Source organism: Grampus griseus, assembly GCF_964374135.1.
Source record: "Grampus griseus genome assembly, chromosome: X".
NCBI lineage: Eukaryota > Metazoa > Chordata > Mammalia > Artiodactyla > Delphinidae > Grampus > Grampus griseus.
In genome coordinates, this window is record NC_138999.1 from 129,993,281 (window position 1) to 130,013,621 (window position 20,341).

General features: G+C 56.2%; 2 protein-coding genes across 2 annotated transcripts; one reads left to right on the top strand and one right to left on the bottom strand.

The window, feature by feature from the left end:
- Positions 1–307: 307 nt before the first annotated feature.
- DNASE1L1 (deoxyribonuclease 1 like 1) lies at positions 308–5,131 on the bottom strand (the record flags this gene model as incomplete). Its single annotated transcript, XM_082646934.1, has 8 exons — positions 308–1,299; positions 1,382–1,630; positions 1,711–1,823; positions 1,958–2,058; positions 3,106–3,192; positions 3,274–3,362; positions 3,723–3,897; positions 4,959–5,131. 8 exons carry the CDS (start codon positions 5,129–5,131, stop codon positions 1,162–1,164), a joined length of 1,125 nt encoding a protein of 374 aa, XP_082503060.1. The 3' UTR covers positions 308–1,161.
- A 2,493-nt stretch (positions 5,132–7,624) lies between these two features.
- Positions 7,625–14,474, top strand: TAFAZZIN (tafazzin, phospholipid-lysophospholipid transacylase). The gene is made up of 10 exons (XM_082681658.1): positions 7,625–8,077; positions 8,244–8,372; positions 9,371–9,416; positions 9,661–9,746; positions 12,975–13,055; positions 13,166–13,207; positions 13,402–13,464; positions 13,610–13,662; positions 14,040–14,117; positions 14,239–14,474. Exons 1-10 carry the CDS (start codon positions 7,969–7,971, stop codon positions 14,338–14,340), a joined length of 789 nt encoding a protein of 262 aa, XP_082537784.1. The 5' UTR covers positions 7,625–7,968; the 3' UTR covers positions 14,341–14,474.
- Positions 14,475–20,341: the final 5,867 nt, after the last annotated feature.

Consider the following 20,341-nt stretch of genomic DNA (forward strand, 5'->3'; position numbering starts at 1 on the left):
TAGTGTGCAGTGCCCTCTGGCCCAGGGGATCCTGGTGTGCTATCTGACACCAACTGCCAGGGCCACCCTGCTGTAAGAGCAGCCGAGTCCTAGAGCTCTGCTAGGTGGGGTGGCCTGGGGCTGTGAGCCCAGGAGAAGAGGACCCTAAAGGGATTTGTTCCAGAGCCCGGCATAGTGGCCGGAGAGCCTTGCTGCAGTCTGGCTGTGACTGCGTGCAGCAGTCGGCCCCCGAGAGGCCTCTGGCATCTTGTAATCCTTAGCGACTGCCATTTCTAAAGTTTAAAACTACCTTTTAACCTAAAGTTGATGCTTCTAAATCATAAAAACATAACTCGCACTTAAACGGCTCTGATGTCCTGCTAGCCGTCTTTAATGAGAACACTAAGTGGGGTCATTGTTGCTGCGGCTGTAGTATCCTGTATTCCTTTCCCCTGGGGGGTTGCATGCACGGTGACTTCTGTAGATACTATAAGTGGTTTATGCAGATGCTTTGTGTGCACCTGTAGGGTTGGTAACCAGCCTCCGAGGTGTCAGGGCAGCTAGCTGGGTTACAATGAACTTAAACATTTCCTGTGGACTACTTACCGTGTGTGTGTGTGTGTGTGTGTGTGTGTGTGTGTGTGTGTGTGTGTGTGTGTGTGTGTGTGTGTGTGTGTGTGTGTGAACTGTTCAGCTCCGTCCCTGTATCTAGTCGGGTCTTGCTTCATGTGAGTCCCACGTATGATAAAGATGACCCTTTGCCATGTCTGCTACACACATGTAATATCCCTGCAATCAAGGCTTTCTGTTCTCAGCGTGTATGGTCTTGGCATACAATAAATATTTATTTATTTGGCTGCATCGGGGTCTTAGTTGTGACACGTGGGATCTTCATTGCAGCATGGGGGATTTTCGTTCCCCCACCCCAGCCCTGGAGCCTGCCTTTTGTCCTCACTCCTGACACTACCTGGGCTTAGAGTGGCGTGGTTCCAGCCTCAGGGCTCCTGCCTTCCTCTTCCACATTCTCATGCCAAGCACAGGCCAAAGCAAAGGCACATAGAGGAGTGGCAGGGCATAGAGGAGTGGCAGGGCATAGAGGAGTGGCAGGGCAGGATAGAACGGGGGGGTTGAGTCCAGAAAATGGCATAGTCCTCGCAACTGGGCAGCTGGCATGCGGTGGCTTCAGGCCACCAGGCCCAGCTGGGGGGACAGGAGCAGCAGCAGTGACGGTAACAGAGCGGCCAGGCTGAGGGTCTGGGCCCCGTGCACCGCGCAGCTCAGCTCCACCTCCACGGGGTAGTGATCGCTGATGTTGAGGGCCTGGGGGTGGGCAGCGGGACAAAGCGTCAGTCTCGGGGCCTAGGGGCTTCTCCACGAGCCCGTTCCTGCCTCACCCCTTTACCTCCTCCTCGGTGAGCCCGAGGCTCTGGGGGAAGTCGAAGGCGGCTGCGCCGCGCAGCATGCTCTGCAGATGCTCCCCGTGTAGCACTATGCGGTCGTAGGTGCAGTGGGTGCTGGCCCGCACCGTGGTGTCCACGCCATCAGGGATGGCCCAGTGGAAGCCAGCCTGAGTCCGAAGGACTAGGTCATCCAGGCGCTTTTTGGTCAGTGAAGCACAGTCAGCGTTGAAGTCCCCAAGCAGGATCACGTCCTGGAGAGGGAAGCAGCAGTCGGGCCTGGCCACCTGGCCGTCCTGTCCCCCTCCCTCCCATACAATTGGCCCAGCCCTACCTCGCTCTGCCAGCGCTGGGAGGCGTCCAGAAACACGTGGTACAGGGCGTTGAGCTCCGTCTCTACGGCCTTCGGCGTGGTGTGCAGTGGGACCAGCACCAGGCTGGGAAGGACTGCAAGGCCCCGGGGACAGAGGGCTCCCAGCCACTCCTGGCCCTCCTCTGCCCAGTCCCCCCAGGGCCCCGTAGAACCCACCAGACCCCCATTCCTGCTCCCTCATAAGGGGCCACCCTTCATCCCTACCTACCCTTGCTGGGCAAAGAGAACCGGCACACAAAGGGCTCCCGGGCAAAGAGGTCATTCTGATCGTCGTACACGTAGGAATCCAGGACCTGCGCCCTGTGTGACCTGGTGGACCACTGGTTTCAGTTTGCAAGTGCTCACATCAGACCTGGCACCCAGGGGGCAGCCCTCTACCAGCAGCTCCATTTCATGTGAGCACAGCCTGCCTAGCCTTTCTTTCTAGAACTTCTTTTAGATTGAGATATAATTTGCACATCGTAAAACTCACCTGTGTAAAATGCACGATACAGTGGCATTCAGTACATTCACAAGGTTGTGCAACCATCCCCACAACCAATTTTAGAACATTCTTATCACCCCAAAGAAACCTCGCCCATGAGCAGTTCCCGTTCCCCTCCCCGCCAGCCCCTGGCAGCCCCTGATCTGTCATGTGAACGGAATCCAATAATACATAGTCTTCTGCGTCTGGTTCTTTCCCTCAGCACATGTTTCAGGTTCATCCAGGCTGCAGCCTGGCTCAGACTTCCTTCCTTCTTAGGCTGAATGATATCCTACTACGTGGAGAGACCGCCTTTTGTTTATCTGTTCATCAGCTGACGGACACTCGGATCATTTCCACTTTGAGATTGTTATGAGCGGTGCTACTGTATGGGCGTGTCTCTGTTCCCCCATCATTTTGGAGTGAATTCTAGACATTATGTAATTTCATCTATATATAGGAACAGGTCTCCTTCCCTGACTGCCACCCTTGCCCTCTCAATCCTGACCCCCGCCCCAGGCTATCCTCCCAGGGACTTAGGGCTGTTTCTGGAAACTGGGTCTGCCCAGGACCCACGACAGGCCCCTGGTGAGCCTCTTCCCAGAAGCTGCAACCAGTCACTCCCAAAGAGGGAGCCAGCCTCACCCCGAGCCCCTGTGGCTTCCACAGGAGAGAGGCGGGGGGGCCCCACTTCTGTACTTGCAGAAGGAAGGCCACCCGCTGGAGGGACACGTGGGCACTAAAGCTGTCTGGGGTAGAGGACAAGAAGACCCCAGGGTAAAACCACTGAGGAGAAAAAGGGTGATGCGGAGGTGAGGGCCACCCTTGGGGCTACTGCGCCGCCGCACACCGGGCCAAGTGTCCAGACCGCCCCGGTCACCATCTGCACTCACCGGTAGATATACACGTATTTCTCCTTGTACGTGCCACGCCCCAGCAGGTGGCTGCTCAGGAAGCGGTAGGGCCCAGAGTCATCAAATCTGCCAGGAAAGGGGAACCTCGGGTCAGTGGCCCTGAGGCTCTGTGGGGCCCCCAGTTTAGACCCACAGAGCCCTCCTCACCGATTGAGTTCTCGAAGCAGGAGTGGGATGGCACTGCCAGTAGAGTCCACCACCTCCTGCAGCACTGTGATGTCACAGCGAGCCAGGATCTGCAGGACACCAGGAAGGCCAGCCCCACTCAGTGCCAGCCACCCTGGGAGAGGGGTGGTATCCCTGGGGGCCCGGCACCAGCGCGGCCAAGAGTGGCACGACACGCTGGCTGCAGGCCTAACAGAGCAGCGAGGCTAGAAGGGACCCGGGAGAAGACTGAACGCCATCTCCACCAACACCACACCCACTTTATGGAGGAGGAGACTGAGGCCAGTGACAGGGAAGGAAGGTGCTCCATGTCTCCACACCATGTCTCCTGATGTCCCCTCTTCTCTGGCACATGCCCCTGGTCAGGTAGGGCTAGGGGGCTTTGGGCCATGGTCCTTAGGGGCACAGCTTCTCTGCAGTGATGAACCTACCTGAACTAAGGTGTCCAGCACAGGCTCCCTGGCCACCTTGCTGAGCGTCAGCCGCTGGGTGTTAAAAGCACAGATGTGAAAGGTGTCAGCCCCACCAGCCAGGAGGAGGAGCAGAAGCAGTGCATGGCCGTGTATGGGCTTCTGGAACCCTCCAGAGGAATCCAGGTTGCTCCAGGTTCAGGTCCCAGTTGGGCTCAATTCTAGTTCCAGAAGGACATGGTAAAATGCGACAGAGAAAGCGATGCCGCCCTGCTGCTGCCCAGCACCAGCCTCCCAGAGCTGCCAGCATCACACATTTCCTGCCTTTCTTGTGGACACCTTCCCACATCAGCATGTATGGTTCAGTCTTGTTCTTTTTAACTGCGGTCAAATACACGTAGCATCACGTTCACCATCTTAACCATTTTGAAGTTCAGTGGCATGAAGCACCTTCACATTGTTGTGCAGCCATCCCCACCATCCATCCCCAGAACTCTTCCATCTTCCCAAACTGAAACCCTGTCCCCATTTGACACTAGCCCCCACATCCCCTCCCCCAGCCCGTGCCCCGCCCCCATCCTACTTTCTGTCTCTAGGAATCTGCCTGACTCTAAGCAGCTCATACAAGTGGAGTCATACAGTATCTGCCTGTCTGTGACCGTTTGATCTCACTGATCATAATGTGCTCATTTCATCCATGTCAGAATGTCCTTCCTTGTAAATTCTAAATAACATTCCACTGTATGGATGGACCACGTTTTGTTCATCTATTCACCTATCCATGGACACTGGGTTGCTTCCACTTTTTGGCTACTGTCAATACTGCTACTGTGAACATGAGTGTACAGATATCTCTTCAAGTTCCTGCTTTCAATCCTTTTGGTTAGATACCTAGAAGTGAAATTGCTGGAACATATGGTAATCCTATATTTAACTTTTTTGAGGAACCGCCATACTATTTTCCACAGTGGCTGCCGCATCTTACATTCCCACCAGCAGTTCACAAGGGTTCAACCTTAGAGTTGATTCCAACTTTTCACTGCCATTAGCAACTAGAAGGACCATCTTCGTGCATCTCTGTCTCCTCACTTGGCAGACATTATGCTTAAGACAAACTCCCAGCAGTATAATTGCTGGATTCAAGGGCGTATGCATTTAGAATGATCTCGGACACACCAACTCACCACACTGCAGTGTGTGATGGAGCCCCTCTCCCCATCCCCTCCACTACTGGTGAGCCCTACTTGTTCATCTTACCAGCTGGAGCACCCCTCTTCCCGAGTGTCTTTCGGGCTCAGGCCCTTGCTCAACTCCCTGTTGGTGTTGCCCTCATACAGCGACGTAAGTCCCTCTACTTCTGTCTGCCTGCTTTTCTCTGTTGCCTTGTCACCTTCCCCCTTGGTTTCACTTTCTGCCTGCCGGGGCTCCATGCCTGTTTCTCCCTAGCCACCTGCTCTGTCATTCATGCTAGTTTGGGTCCCCTGCCCTGGTATCTATTCTGGGATGTATGTAGGCCTTTAGGCAGCCCTGGGCTGGCAAGGGCAGGCTTGGAGGCTCTGGGGCCAGGGGCTCCCAGATGGGCGGAGGAAAAGAACTAGAGAGTTCCTGGCCTCAGCCCAAAGTCGGTCCGGGCTCCCAACACCAGCCCTTAGCCCCAGCCCTGGGATTCCCTTCCCCTCTCGCCTTCCCTCACAGGCTGGGGGCAATTTCCTCCTTCCCTCTGGCCAGAGGGCTCCCATACCTGTGCAGAACGGGTCGTCTCCACACCACCTTCCTGTGCTGTGAGCGGATCGCGACTCCCCACGGAATCACAACGTCTGCCTGGGCAGGGACCGTAGACGAAAAAAGAGAAACAGACTCTCAACTCTCCCCACCCGTCAGGGCTGGCTCGGCAGCCCCACCCTTCCCGGTGGGCGGGCCCGGCCCTGGCTCCACCCCGGAGGCCGCCGGGAGGTTGGGCAGCTGGCCTGGCTTGGGCCTGGCCGCCCACTTTCCCACCAGACCCCGCCTTCCCCGCCCGGGTGGGACAGGGCGCTAGCGGAGGCAAAGGCGGGGGAGGTTTTGAGCAGATGACCGTGCTGTGAGTCAGAGTTTTTCCTGTGCCCAGGGCGCGTAGCGAGGAGCTGCGGGCGCCCGAGCGCAGACTCTGTTCTGTGCTCTCCCAGGCCCGGCGCTCAGCCCCCGTCCCCGGCCGCCTGCAGGAAGGATACGGTGGGGAAGACTCCAGAGCTGGAGCGGGTGCCTGAAAAAGGGAAGCTCCGCGGCGAGCCTGGGCACCCCCGAGGACAAGGGCCTTATCTCCAAGTCCTCGGGCCGGGCCCGGTGTGGCTGCGCACTCCTGAGCGCTCTGAATACCCAAAGCGAGCGACAGTCGGCGCAGGAACTGGCCATGGTGGTGGAAGCCGAGGGCGGACTAAAAAACTGTACCTGAGAGATTAGAGCGCTGGCAGCTCAGTGCCCCGTGGGGGTCCTGCACTGTCGCTGCTGGGACAAGTGGGGGACTCAGGCGGTGTCTGCGGGCGGCCGATGGGTCCTTACTGAATGGTTGTAGTGCGGTCTTCGGGGCAATGTCCCCGTTGGCAGGACCTACGTGCTAATGGATTGGGGGTGGGGATGAGCCGAAGACTGGGAATTTTTTTTTTTCCGCGTCTTGCTGGATCTTAGTTCCGGAGCAGGGATTGAACCCAGGCCCTCGGCAGTGAGAGCGCCGAGTCCTAACCACTGGACCGCCAGGGAATTCCCGGGAAAAATATTTTTTAATCAATAAAATTATACTTTGCTTTAAAAATAAAAAATAGACTGCTTAACGCCTACAGGGCTTTCTTTTTGGGGTGATGAACATGTTTGGACCTAGTTAGAGGTGGTGGTTGACAACACTGTGGGTATACTAAACGATATAAAATAATATATATAGTATTTCCTATTGTATGTTATATGCTGCTATATATTACATATTGCATCACACGTTACATTATATTACATACATACATTAGTATAGTACAATTCTGTAATATTGTGATTATATAAAGTTGTAGGGCTTCCCTGGTGGCACAGTGGTTAAGAATCGCCTGCCAATGCAGGGGACACGGGTTCGTGCCCCGGTCTGGGAAGATCCCACGTGCCGCGGGGCGGCTAGGCCCGTGAGCCATGGCCGCTGAGCCTGCGCATCCGGAGCCTGTGCTCCGCAGCGGGAGAGGCCACAACAGTGAGAGGCCCGCGTACTGCAAAAAAAAAAAAAAAAAAAAGTTGTATGTAGCTAATTATGTAAAGTTACATAATGTAACATATACAATACATAACGTTTAACATTACATATGTTACATACATAAAATAATGTAATATAAAATGCTATAAAATACTATAAAATGGTTAATTCCGTGTTATATGAAATTAATGAAAACAAAGGGGGAAAGAAACTAAAGTAAAAGTGCTCCGCCAGCCCCGATCTTTTTTTTAAAATAAATTTATTTATTTATTTTTGGTTGCATTGGGTCTTCATTGCTGTGCGCAGTGCACGGTTTTCTCATTGCAGTGGCTTCTCTTGTTGCGGAGCACGGGCTCTAGGCGCGTGGGCTTCAATAGTTGTAGCACGTGGGCTTAGCTGCTAGCACCGCGGCATGTGGGGTCTTCCCTGACCAGGGCTCAAATCCGTGTCCCCTGCATTGGCAAGCAGACTCTTAACCACTGCACCACCAGGGAAGCCAGCCCCGATTTTGTGTGGTGTCAGGTAATCGTGCTGCGCAGCCCATGTTACTCTCGGAGAGTTCACCGGGGAGGAACTAATGAGACAAAACGGACCTGCAGCCGGTGGGCGGCCTCAAATCCGCGCTGCTCCGGAGCGGGGCGGGGCCACGCGGCCCGCGGGCCCGCCCCCGCTGCCGTCAAGCGGCCCGAGCGCGTTTTGCGACAGACGGCGGTAGAGCCCGGCGCCGTCGCAGGCTCGCTTTCCGGCGGGTGCGGGGGCTTCGCGGCTGCTTCTCCCGTCTGCGCTAGGTTCTCAGTGCGCGCCCCATCTCCTGGCTCCAGGGCGGCTAGTGTGTGGCGAGAGATCGGGGATGGGCCCGGTTCTGGCCTGACCTACTAGGTGACCTTGGTCGAGTCCCCTGTCGCGCCGAGCCGCGGCGCCCGTCTGTGGCGCGGGCCTGTTAGGGACCCATCCCCCGAGCGGTTGAGGACACAGACCTAGAGTAGCCCCACAGCCTGCCCCAGGGCAGGGGGAGCGCCGGGCCGCCGGGGGCGGTGGGGGAAGCTCGGTCGGGGCGGGGAGATGCCCCTACGTGTGAAATGGCCGTTCCCCGCGGTGCCGCCGCTCACCTGGACCCTGGCCAGCAGCGTCGTCATGGGCTTGGTGGGCACCTACAGCTGCTTCTGGACCAGTGAGTGGACCCAAAGCCGAGGCAGGGTTGGCCACGGGTCTCCACGCCCAACCAGAGTTGGGGTTCGGGGTTGGGGGCGCTGGCAGGGGCTGGCTTGGCCGGGGGGGGGAGCTCTGGGCTCCCCGGAAAGAAAGCAAAGATCCCGACCCTCCCGCTCTCCCGCCAGAGTACATGAACCACCTCACCGTGCACAACAAGGAGGTTCTGTACGAGCTCATCGAGAACCGAGGCCCAGCCACACCCCTCATCACGGTGTCCAATCACCAGTCCTGCATGGATGACCCTCACCTCTGGGGTACACGGGCCAGTGTGCTGGGTTTGGGGAAGCAAGGAGGGAACCTGGGACAGGGCCAAACACAAGCAGAACAAACTCACTCCTCACGGGCTGCTTCGCATAGCTCTGGCACTCCTGTTGCTGGGCTGTCCTGCTCCAGGGATGGAAGTTTGATTTGTGGCCCCTTCAGCATCCTCCTAGGGAGTGTAATTTGGAGAGCGCCTCAGGTATTTGGAGGGAATGGACGTAGGGCAAGGTCTGACAGCTTCTTTACTCTGACGTATCAGGCCCAATGTGTCAGACCCTCCATTCTCTAAACTGTTGACGGTTCCAAAGAGCCTTGGGAACAAACCTGAGGACCACAGAGTGTCCTGTCAAGGAAACTCTGGGCTAGGGGCTGGAAGACCTGGGTCCTGTTTCCAGCGTTGCCCCAGGCTGGGTTTGTAGCCTTCCACCAGCCTCGCTGGGGAGCCCGCTTCCCCACCTAGAAGTTCCTGCTCTGCTGACTTCACAGGGAGGGGCTGGGCTCCAGCAACCCAGATGGCTGGGTACAGGGGTGCCCGGGGCTCCCACTGCTGGACTCAGGAGGTTATAGACTAGGAGCTAGAGCTCGTGGGAAGCCATTTGGTCAAATCAGAGCCTTTCATAGCTCACCCTTGCCGCCGAGCAGAGCATGGCCTGCAGGGTGCCACAGGCAGATTCCAGGAGACCAGGAAGGAGGCTCTAGAGCCACCCAGTAACCTGGACCAAGGTGGCGGCAGTGACAGTGGGGAAATGGGTAGAATAGCGGGCGGGCGGGCGGCCGTGGGGACTAACAAGACATACGGGCTGGGAGAGAGGGAGGGGCCCGGGAGAGCGTGGGGGTCCAGCCCAAGGGTCGGGAAGGTGCCACTTTGGGCCACAGGGAAATGGCAGTACTGCTGTCCATGTCCCTCACTCCCCAAAACAGGATGACAGAAATCGGCGCCCCCTAGGTACAAGGCAAGTTGGGGCATGAAGTCTTTCCTCTCCTTCTCCAGGGATCCTGAAACTCCGCCACATCTGGAACCTGAAGTTGATGCGTTGGTGAGGAGCAGTGGGCCCCTCGTGGTGGGCCGGCAGGCTTCACCCATCTCTGCCCAGGTCTGCCCTCCCCCTACTGTGCCCTGGAGGAGCCTCCAGCAGTCCAGGCAGGGCACGGGGTGGGGCCCCGCAGGCACTCCTGTGCCTCCATTCTGCACTGCCCACGATGTCAGGCCTCACGCTGGGGGCAGGGCAGAGAAGCAGGGTGCAGGGGAGGCCGCGGTGACCACGTCTGTCCCCGCTCCAGGACCCCTGCGGCCGCAGACATCTGCTTCACCAAGGAGCTGCATTCCCACTTCTTCAGCTTGGGCAAGTGCGTGCCCGTGTGCCGAGGTGAGGTGCTTCTGGGGGCTTCTCTGGCCTCCCTTGGGGCCGGGAGACTGGTGGTCCATGCCTGTGGCTTGGCAGTGCTGGGAGTAGAGGGACCCTGGTGGGCCAGGCAGCCAGGGAGCCGGGGGCCACTGCCTCACTCGCGTGAGGCCCAGCTTCATCCTGCGGCAGGAGGGGTGGCAGTGGCTTCTTGGAGCGCACTGCATTCCCTGCGACTGCCTGAGGATCGTGTGCCTCCGGCTCCGATGTTAGACGTGGACGAGGCGTTATCCACGGTTCCTTCTCTTGAGGACGTTGCTGAGAGAGACTCACTGATGGCACTGTGGTGTCATCAGTGTGTGATGGTGGTGGCGTGTGCCGTAGGGTGAGGGGTGTGATGTTGAGTGATTAATCAGCACCTCTCAAGAGCTTCCGGAGGTAGGGCCCATTTTCATCCCCTTCTCCAGATAAGGGGACTCAGAGGGATAAAGGTGCTGGCCCAGGGTCACAGGGCAAGAGGTGGCAAAGCCAGGATTCAAATCCAGGTTGCTTTTCCCTCTGGGGAAGCAGGATTTTTCCAGGGAGAGTATGAAAGGAAAGGCATCCTAGACACGGGAAGCATGTAGCGGACACTGGAGAGGTACGTGATAAAGGTAGAAAATGTGCATTGCAGGCTGAAAGTGAAGGTTCTGGAACAATCATGTGAAGAATTTGGGCTCTGCTTTCTCATCAGGGTAGTGACAGGGCTTTCGAGTGTGGTTAGAGAGAGAGCCCCCGGCTGCAGTGTGCCTGGAGGGCAGAAGCGGGGTCGAGGATTGTAGCTGGGCCTCTGGGGGTCACCACAGAGAGCAGAGACGAGACGGCTTTGGGATACGCTCTGGAGCCGGAGTGGACAGGACTTGATAGGTTGGGTGTAGGAGGGGGCGAGGAAAAGAAAACGCAAAGATGACACTAGGTGATGTCTGGTAACGATGAGCCACTGGGAGGATGGGACTAGGGGAAGGCAGCATGGTGGTTGAGAGGAGCCTGTCACCTGAGGAGGGAACGGTCCAGAGACAGTGAGATGCGCAGCTCTGGAGCTCGAAAAAACGCTTGGGAATAAAGATACCGGGAACTCAACCGCAAACAAAGTCACAAACATAGAAGTGAGATCGTAGACGGGGAGAGCACGGAGAGAGCAGGGCCCCAGGACAGCACCTCAGCACAGAAGGAGATACGAGCCACCAAGACAGCAGAGAGCAGTGGCCAGAGAGGAAAGAAGCAAAACAGGGCCCCTCGGTACTGTGGAAGCCTCTGGTGACCCTGGAGAAGCCACTTCTCTGGACTGACGGCCACAGGAGCTTCGGGGCAGGGCGTGGGGTAGATGGAGGGGGGTTGGCCACTCCTCCCAGAGGTTGGGTTGTGAAGAGGAAGTAACCAAAGGGCGTTGGAGGTCAGGGAAATCTTATTTCTAGTAGATGGAAGTAAAACACGGTAAAATCCAATAAAGTAACCTCAGATAATAAACAAGGCTCTTTAATGAAAAGCTGCAGCGCCCACCCTCCAGAGCCGCAGACCTAGTTACTCCCCAGAGAGAGCCACCCGGAACACTTTCTGTTTTTGGTGCTTTTGGAGGTGGCTTCCTTTCACTGAAACACAAGCAGAGGCTACAGTGTCATGGCAAGTGCACTGCTCTGAGAGACGGCGACTCTGCGCAGGCAGCCCATCCCTGAGTCTCAGTTCCTCCTCTCTGCAACCTCAGAGGCCTTCCGTGTCCACTTCTAGTCTCATTCTGCTTTTTGACCCGCATCTAAGTTTTATTGCACAATAAAAGCAGCAAGTGAAATCTTAATCCTAAGCACCTTCTGGTGAGAGAAAGTGGGCAGGGACAAGCTGTTTCTCAAACGCATTTGACGTGCAGCAAAGATCTAACAACACGTATTGAAGCAAAGGAAGTATCTGGCATATGTTGCTTCTGTGTTCCAGAAAATTCCCCTTGCCCCCCAAGCATAGGCCTTGTGATAGGACGTGAAGTGTCAGAGTGATCTTGCACAAGCTATACAAGTGAGTAGAAGTAGCATTTGCAAAAGCTAAACATTACGAAGTGTTGCTCCCAAAGCACGGTCTTTGTAAATTTTGATTCCAAGCTGGATGGCTCGGTTGCACCAGTGGGTTTTTGTAGAGCAGGAGCCTGCGCCCCTGCAGCCCACCCCTACCGGCTAATGCGAGCCCAGGTAGGGAAACTGCTGCTCTCAGCTGCGACGCCCTGAGAAACTGCAGTGGGTGACTGCTCCCCAGCTCCAGCCCCTAAGGGAGCTGCCGGGCCGGGTTCCCATTTGGGTTGGGTTGAGGCTCCTGGATCCCTATCTAGCACCTTCCAAAGACTCCGCCTTGCAGAGAACAGGTTGAAAGTCCATTTCTTAGTGCATTGGCCCAAAGAGTCCTGGTGTCAGTCTGTCTGTCTCTCTCCCTCTTTGTGCTGCGGCTCTCTACTCCTTACTTGATAACATAAGGATATTTACCCCGCTTCTTCAACCTCCCCCCTTCTCTGTCTCTGTCCACTCTACGGACAAGGTTGACGAGTGAGGCTCCACTGTGCGTGGGTACAGATTGCCCCCACGTGCCTCCAGGTCAGGAGCCAGCACGCGGCATTGGGCATTCATGTCTGTGTTGTTGCTGACCGCCGGGCCACCTGGGTCCAGTGTCGTGGTCCCAGGGAAACTCTAAGGCGAGTGTTGCTAGCACCGGGGGCGGCTCAACCCTGCTGTTTTCCATGTAGCAGGTTTGAGTTTTCCCCAACTCTCAGTGACACTGTGTTCCGTCAAACATTCTCCCGTTCCCGAGAGGCCTGGCTGAGGGTGAGTCTAGTTTTCAGGGGGAGCCTTTCAAGGAAGGGGCCAGCAGGAGGCAGGGCCAGCAGAGGCTGAGGGCTCAGGAAGGGCTGGGGGGCCTGTGAGGAGTGGCTGCGGGAACTGGCCTGGCAGAGACCCCGGGGACAGGGTCGCTGTCCAGAATCTGGGGCCCAGGTGAGGCTGGAAATCACGCACACACTGGGCCAGAGGCAGCAAATGGTAGGCTCGCCCCAGGGGTGGCTCACCCTAAAGCTGCAGGAGCCCAATCAGGGAGGCAGCCGAGCAGGCCCGAGGGACTGGCCTTGGAAGGTGTCCGTGTGGGCTGCCCGCTGGGGGATGGGGAGCTGCTGCTTCGTGCCCAGGGAGGGCGGAGGGGGGCCCTGGAGGATGGAGACTGAAGGGAGGGACTGTCTCTTGGCAGGAGATGGCGTCTACCAGAAGGGAATGGATTTCATTTTGGAGAAGCTCAACCACGGGGACTGGGTGCACATCTTCCCAGAAGGTCAGTGGGGCTGGCAGGGTCGTGACCCTCTCAAGAACATGGGTGGGACTGCCCCCCCGCCGCCGCCGCCCGGCAGCCCCCAGCCTCACCTCCATCCTGCCTCTCAACAGGGAAAGTGAACATGAGCTCCGAGTTCCTGCGCTTCAAGTGGGGTGAGAGCCGCTGGCCGCCTCCGGCTGGGTTGGACTGTGGCAGGCGGGGCAGAGGAGCGTGTTGGGAGCGGCGGGAAGGGCAGGTGCCGGCCCAGGGCAGCTGCTTTTGACTGGGGGAAGGCAGGAGTGGCCCCGGCCGCAGGCTGGCACCGCAGCTCCACTCATGCCACCATTTCTGCCTCTCTCTGGGGTAGGAATCGGACGCCTGATCGCCGAATGTCATCTCAATCCTGTCATTCTGCCGCTGTGGCATGTCGGTGAGCCAAGGCTGCGGCCCAGGGAAAGGGGCTTCGCTCGCTCGTATTGGCGGGTGGGTCTCCTCTGGGGGGCAGAGAGGGGGTGCCCGAGCTGCCCTGCTCCACCCCACACCTGCTTCCCAGCCTTCTGTCTGCTGTGCTACAGGAATGAACGACGTCCTTCCTAACAGCCCGCCCTACTTCCCCCGCTTTGGACAGGTGGGTAGGGCTGCTGACCTTGTCCGTCTATCTGTCTGTCTGCCATCTGCCCCATGACTCCCACTCAGCACCACTGAGGCCAGATTCAGGAGGCTGCAGCAGGGGCAATGGAGTGAAGCGGGGTGGGGTGTCTTCCTGGCACCAAGGCCGGGGCCGGGGCCGGGGCAGGCCTTGGGACTGGGACAGGACAGGATGGGATGACTAGGGCATGGACCCCGGGACTGGGATGGCCCTTGGATGTCACTGAGCCCAACCACCTCGTTTTAAAGAGGTTAGAGTGGACCCGAGGGAGTACTCAGCAAGGTGGGGACAGGACTTGGCCTCTGGCTCCCCAGGGTGCTGGGGCTGTGGGCACCCCCCGCTCCTGTCGCCCACAGAAAATCACCGTGCTGATTGGGAAGCCCTTCAGTGCCCTGCCTGTGCTCGAGCGGCTCCGGGCAGAGAACAAGTCAGCTGTGAGTTTCTCCCCCAGGCCATCCCAGAGCTGTCCTAGCCCATCCCAGTGCCCTTGGCCTCCCAGGGACCCTGGGCGAAGCTCCCTGAGGGCTGCAGGCCAGCCCCAGTCCTTCCCCTCAGGTGGAGATTCGCAAAGCCCTGACAGACTTCATCCAGGAGGAATTCCAGCGCCTGAAGAGCCAGGCCGAGCAGCTCCACAACCACCTGCAGGCCGGGAGATAGGCGCCACCCTGCCCAGACCCTGCCCAGATCCTGCCCTGGCTTTCCTCTTGGACTGGGGCGGGGACAGGGAGGGGCAGCGAGGCCTGGGACAGAGGCAGCTCTGGGACCCGAGTCCCAGCTGCCGGGAGATTGGTGCTGCCTTGGGTTCTGGCCCTGCACAGAGCTGGGCTGGGGGATGGACTGATGCTTTGAGCTCAGATACGGTTTTTTAGACAGATTTGTTCAGAACCCTTAACGGGTGCCCTCTCCTAGTTGGTGTGCGTTCCAGCTCCTCTGTGGTTCTTCAGCTGAAAGAAGGGTCTCAGCTGCTCCTCCCACTTGGCCACGCAGGGAGGAAGACATTTAGGCAGCGGCCTCCTTCCTTCTTGCCTTCAAGGTGTTCTCTCCCAGGGCCGGGCACTGGAGGGAGGGTAGTTGAAGCGGGGCAGTGGCCAGGCCTGGCTTCTACCCGCCTGCCCTGATCCAGGAGCTGCTCACCACTTCCTCAGGGATGGCCGTCAGCCACGTCTTCCTTCTGCCCGTGCTCCCCACAGGCGTGGGCCCCTCGGGCAGGGCCCGCCCTGGGCTGCAGGTAGAAGAAATGGAGCCCAGCCAAATGGAGCCTGCAGCGAGGGCCCAAGACGCGGCCCCTGCCCTCACGCTGGGGCCTCCCTGGCAGCACCTGAACCCCTGGCGCCTGCGTTTTCATGTTTTATAAACAATAAAGCATCTGTGTTGTGCTCTTTTACATCTGGCCTCCCTGTAGGGGTGGGGGTGGGAGGTGACCCTCTGGACAGGAAGGCTGGGCCTTAGAGCTCTGGGCACATCGAGAGCACTTGACCAGATGGGCTCTCAGTCTGTACCAGTCGCCTAAGGCTTCCGTCATTGTCTATGATCCCCATACAACCTTGCAAAAGTAGGGATTAATCTCATTCTGTAAAGGACGCAGAGCGAGGTTCATGGACTTGCTTCAAAACCCAAAGATTTGTAATACACGTAACTAACGCAGGGCTCACACCCAGAATAAAGAAAGAACTCCTATAAATCAGTAAAAGGATAAACAATCGGATAGAAAAACGGGAAGATTGATGTGAGCAGTCACTTCATAGAAGAGGAAACAATGGCAGAGCTGAAAATACGTGTACTGTATGAGTTTGCTGTAACTGCAGTAACAAAGCACCCTAAACTGGTAGGGTTAAAACAACAAAAGATTTATTCTCTCACAGTGCTGGAGGTCAGAAGTCCAAGGTCAAGGTAACGGCAGGGTTGGCTCCTTGTGGGGGCTCTGAGGAGGGATCTGCCCCTCTCCTAGCTTCCAGTGGTGGCCAGCAATCCTTGGTGTTCCTTGGCTTGAAGACACAAGTTCACTCCAATCTCTGCTTCCAGCTTTGTATGGCCTCTTCTTCTAAGGACACCAGTCGCTGGATTAGGGCTCGCTACTCCACTATGACCTCATCTTAACTAATTATACTCACAAAGATCCTTTTTCCAAATAAAGTCCCATTCTGAGGTTCCAGGTGGACCTGAATTTGGGGGGACACAATTCAGCCCAGTACATACACTCTATGACCTGATATATATACCCTTTGAAATGCACGTATATGTGCACATACGCAAGTATTGGCAGCACCACTAGCCGTGCTAGCTAAAGTGGGAAACCACTCAGATGTCTCTCAACACTAGAAGGGCTCAATGACTTGCAGAACATCTCCCTAGGGGAATAGCAGTCATGTTACTGTTATGCAATGACTCACATTAACCTCCCAATTTTTTAAAATATTTATTTTGGCTGCGCCAGGTCTTAGTTGCAGCACGCAGGATCTTTGTTGCAGCATGCGGACTTCTTAGTTGTGGCTTGTGGGATCTAGTTTCCCGACCAGGGATCAAACCCGGGCCCCCTGCACTGGGAACGCGGAGTCTTACCTACTGGGCCACCATGGAAGTCCCTAACCTCCCAATTTTGAGCACAGAATCTAGACACAAAATGTAATACTGATTAATTCCATTTATATAAAGTCCGAAAACAGACAAAACAAAATCATCATATTGAGGGATGCCTGCTTATCTCGTGTGATGGCCTGGATGTTTGTGTCCCCCCACCCAATTCACTGAAACCTAATCCCCTAATGGTATTAGTAGGTGGGGCCTGTGGGAGGTGCTTAGGTCATGAGGTCATGGGGGTGAGGTCCTCATGATGGGATTAGTGCCCTTATAAAAGAAGCTCCAGAGAGTTCCCTCACCCCTTCCACCAGTGAGGATACAATGAGAAGTCTGCAACCCGGAAGAGGGCCTTCCCCTACCCTGATGGTACCCTAATTTCTGACTTCCAGCCTCGGGAACTGTGAGCAATAAATTTCTGCTGTTTATAAACGCCACAGTCTGTGGTACTTTGTCATAGCATCCTGGACGGACTGACACAATTGGTAAAATTATAAAAACCAAAGAGATTATCACAACAATCAGGTTTGTGGTCACTTTGGTGGAAGGGAGAAGGAAGTGATGGGAGGGGGATGAGGGGGTTTGGGGAGGTAGACATTTGAGTTCTTGACTTTGGTGATGCCAAGGGAGTGTTTTTGTTTGCTTTGCTAAGTCATTGCGCTGTACACCTGGATTTTGCAACTTTTCTTTTTTGGGCCAGTGTAGGGGTGGGGGGCAAGGAGTGTGTGGGGAAGGCAAGCCTGGGAGGGCTGAGAGGTGGTCTGGGTGAGCAGGCTCAGGGTGTGGACTCCACCTTGCCTGGGGACACACTCGAGATGATGTGGGATGCAGGGGTGAGGCGATGGCGCCCTTCCCGCCCCTTCACCTGTCTCACGCCCAGCACAGCATGGAGTTCAGTGTTTCAGCAGCAACGTTCCAGTGCCTAGTCACTTGCTGTGCGGGTGTTGTAACACTCCCACAGGGACCCTGGTGGTCTCCTGATCCCCAGATCCCAGCTACGGTGGGGTGCCCTGGAACCTGTCTCTTCCAGTGTGTCTCCTGCCTGGAAATGGGCAAGGAGGGGTGCTCCTAAGGGAAGGGGGAGACTGAATCACTGTGAACGATGGTGCCGTCTGCCGCGGCCCCTGAGACATCTTGCGTTCGTAGGTCGTGAAAAGCCTCCCGGCAAACAGGGACGGTAGGGAGCACCGGCACCTACCAGGGAAAGAGTGAAACCAGGGTCGCGGAAGGCTTACCACCAGACTAGCAAGGATGGCACGATGCTACCCGCGTCCCCCGCGCAGGATGATGCCATTTCGTCAAGCTCAAGGACAAGCAGACTGAGCACTAGACTGTTTAGGGGGACATACTGAAGTGGTCAACCTGTAAGAGAAAAAAAGAGAGAATGATAAACAACAAATTCAGGGTAGCCGTTACTTCTGGGCGTGGGGCAGGAAAAAGGGATTGGGGGAGACAGATTCTTGCCCAGGAACTGGCAGCACTCTGTGGAGTCTGGGGTGGGTGATGAGGGCTCCTTTTCTTGTATATTTCACATAAAATAACGCATCATGTGTAACGTGTGTAAGACACAGGCCACAAGTGTCTACGTAACATATGTAATCTACGTAGCACACAGATATTACACATATTTTGGAATGTGTCCAACATTATATTAAAACAATTTAAGCAGACATGGAGTTGATGGGGGCCCAGAAGGGTTTTAATGAAGCACCGGACAGAAGGTGCTCGTGGGCGCTGTCAACAGTTAGCGAGTGACTCAGCTTAGCTGTCACCTTGTGGTCAAAGCAGACTCAGGTGGTGCCCCCCTTTGTGGCTCCCTCCCAGCCCCGTGTCTCCGCCTTTGGAACATCCATCACCCTGGGCTGTGACTCACTATTCTGCATCTCCTCCGGATCAGATTGTGAACTTGAGGGGCAGGGTCCGAGTCTGACTCAGTGCCTGGCCCATAGCAACCGCTTCAGGAAGCCTCGAGGTCACCACTCCAGGGACCTCCGGGAACTGAGGGAAGAAGAAAAGTAGCCACGGGACTTTCTCCCTTAAGGATGGTGAGCAAGAGACTGCTGGCCAGCAAGGTCACACTTTTGAGAAAGTCTTTGCCTTGAAACTTTATTTAAATGGTGCCCTTTGTGTTCCTAAGTCTGCCCATGGCCATTGGCTCCTCGTTTGTTTTTTTTTTAATATTTATTTATTTATTTGGCTGCATCGGGTCTTAGTTGCAGCATGTGGGATCTTTAGTTGCAGCATGCGGGATCTTTAGTAGTGGCCTGTGGGATCGAGTTCCCTGACCGGGGTCGAACCTGGGCCCCCTGCATTGGGAGCGCAGAGCCTTAGCTACTGGACCACCACAGAAGTCCCATCGGCTCCTCTTGTCACCCTGTGTCACTGTTCTGATCCCTGGGGCCTCTGTCCCTTCCCTCGACAGCTTTCACTCCTGTGGCATCATTATAGAACTTACCTCTCAAAACGTGTCCCTTGCCGGGTCTGTCCTGGGCCTGGAGGACTTTGACTTTACTGTGATGCCCCAATTGGGGGTCCTCATTTTGTTTCCCCCCCAGGTGCTGGGCCGAGAAAGATTTCTAGGACTTTGGTGAGTGACGGAATGACAGACCGAGGGGATGCAACTGACCCCCAGGGCAGCGAGTGACAGCAAGAGCAAGGCCAGGGGAGGGCTTGAGCATGAGGGGCTCTGGTTTCCCCACCCCCCGCTGGCTGCCCTGGCTTCGACCTCTCACTTCAGATGCTCCTGGGGCCCTTGCCCCACCATCATGCCACCTGGTCGAACCTCGGTCCTGCACCAACACTGAGGCAGTGACCTCTGCAGTCTCTTTTGCCTTCCCTCTCTGCCCCTCCATTACCCTGGCCAGGCCCCCATCATCTTTCTCCCAGATGATGGCAACAGCCTCCTCCTGGCTTCTGCTGGCACTCCCATCCCTATCATCCGTTCTGCTCCCACAGCCAGATCCGCCTTTTCAAATACAAATCAGATCGTGGCACTAGAACTTCCAACCTCTCCCAGGGTTTTGGGGGCACAGAAGGCTCCAGCACAAACCTCTCCCCTCAGCTGGCCCGGACATGGCCAGTTGGGGGCCCCACAAACAACCCAGACTTAACTGTCCCCAACTGATCTCATCTCCCAGTCCCCAACTCAGAGACATCCAAGAGCCACCTTCAGCCACTGTCCTCCCTGACCATGCCAAGCCCACCTCCTGTCTTCAGCTCAACTGCCACTGTCTTAGTCAGAGCCACATGTGTGACAACCATGACTACAATCTCATAAGCTGTTTCTCAGACAAGTGCAGGTGACCGATGGTCTGTCAGCTCCATGGGGCTGGGTGGGAGTCATTGTGTACACGGTGCAGCGGCTCCCAGCATCGTCCCCCTTCTCGTGTGCACGCAGATTGAATCCTGCCAGGGAGATGGTGTTTGAGGGGCAGGGGCGGCAGCAGCAGTGGTGGGGCACAGTGTCCCAGTGTCTAGTCACAAGTGCCCACATCTTTGCAACTACAAACGGCGCTGCAGTGGATCTCTTTGTATGTGCATCTTGTGCTTGGCTGAGTACTTCTGTTGAATGGATCCTAAGAGGGAAACTGCTTGGTTAAAGGTCAGACACGTTTTAGTTTGTTAGACGCTGCCAAATTAGCCTCCCAAAAAGTTCTACCAATCGATACTCTCACCACTGTGTAGGTGAGACTCTATTTCCTGACATCCTTGCCAGCAATGGGCCTGATCAAACTTTCCTCTCTCTCTCTCTCTATATATATATATATTTAAATAAATTTATTTATTTATTTATCTTTGGCTGCGTTGGGTCTTTGTTGCTACGCGTGGGCTTTCTCTAGTTGTGGCGAGCGGGGGCTACTCTTCGTTGTGGTGCGCGGGCTTCTCATTGCAGTGGCTTCTCTTGTTGCGGAGCACGGGCTCTAGGTGTGTGGGCTTCAGTAACTGTAGCACGTGGGCTCGGTAGTTGTGGCTTGTGGGCTCTAGAGCGCAGGCTCAGTAGTTGTGGCGCACGGGCTTAGTTGTTCGGCAGCATGTAGGATCTTCCCGGACCAGGCACGAACCCATGTCCCCTACATTGGCAGAC

Bases quoted from the DNA above. Each gene is read 5' to 3' on its own strand.
- TAFAZZIN (XM_082681658.1), top strand. From the start codon at position 7,969: ATGCCCCTACGTGTGAAATGGCCGTTCCCCGCGGTGCCGCCGCTCACC. The intron at 9,747-12,974 runs GTGAGGTGCTTC...GTCTCTTGGCAG, and splicing joins GTGCGTGCCCGTGTGCCGAG to GAGATGGCGTCTACCAGAAG. The intron at 13,465-13,609 runs GTGAGCCAAGGC...GCTGTGCTACAG, and splicing joins TCTGCCGCTGTGGCATGTCG to GAATGAACGACGTCCTTCCT.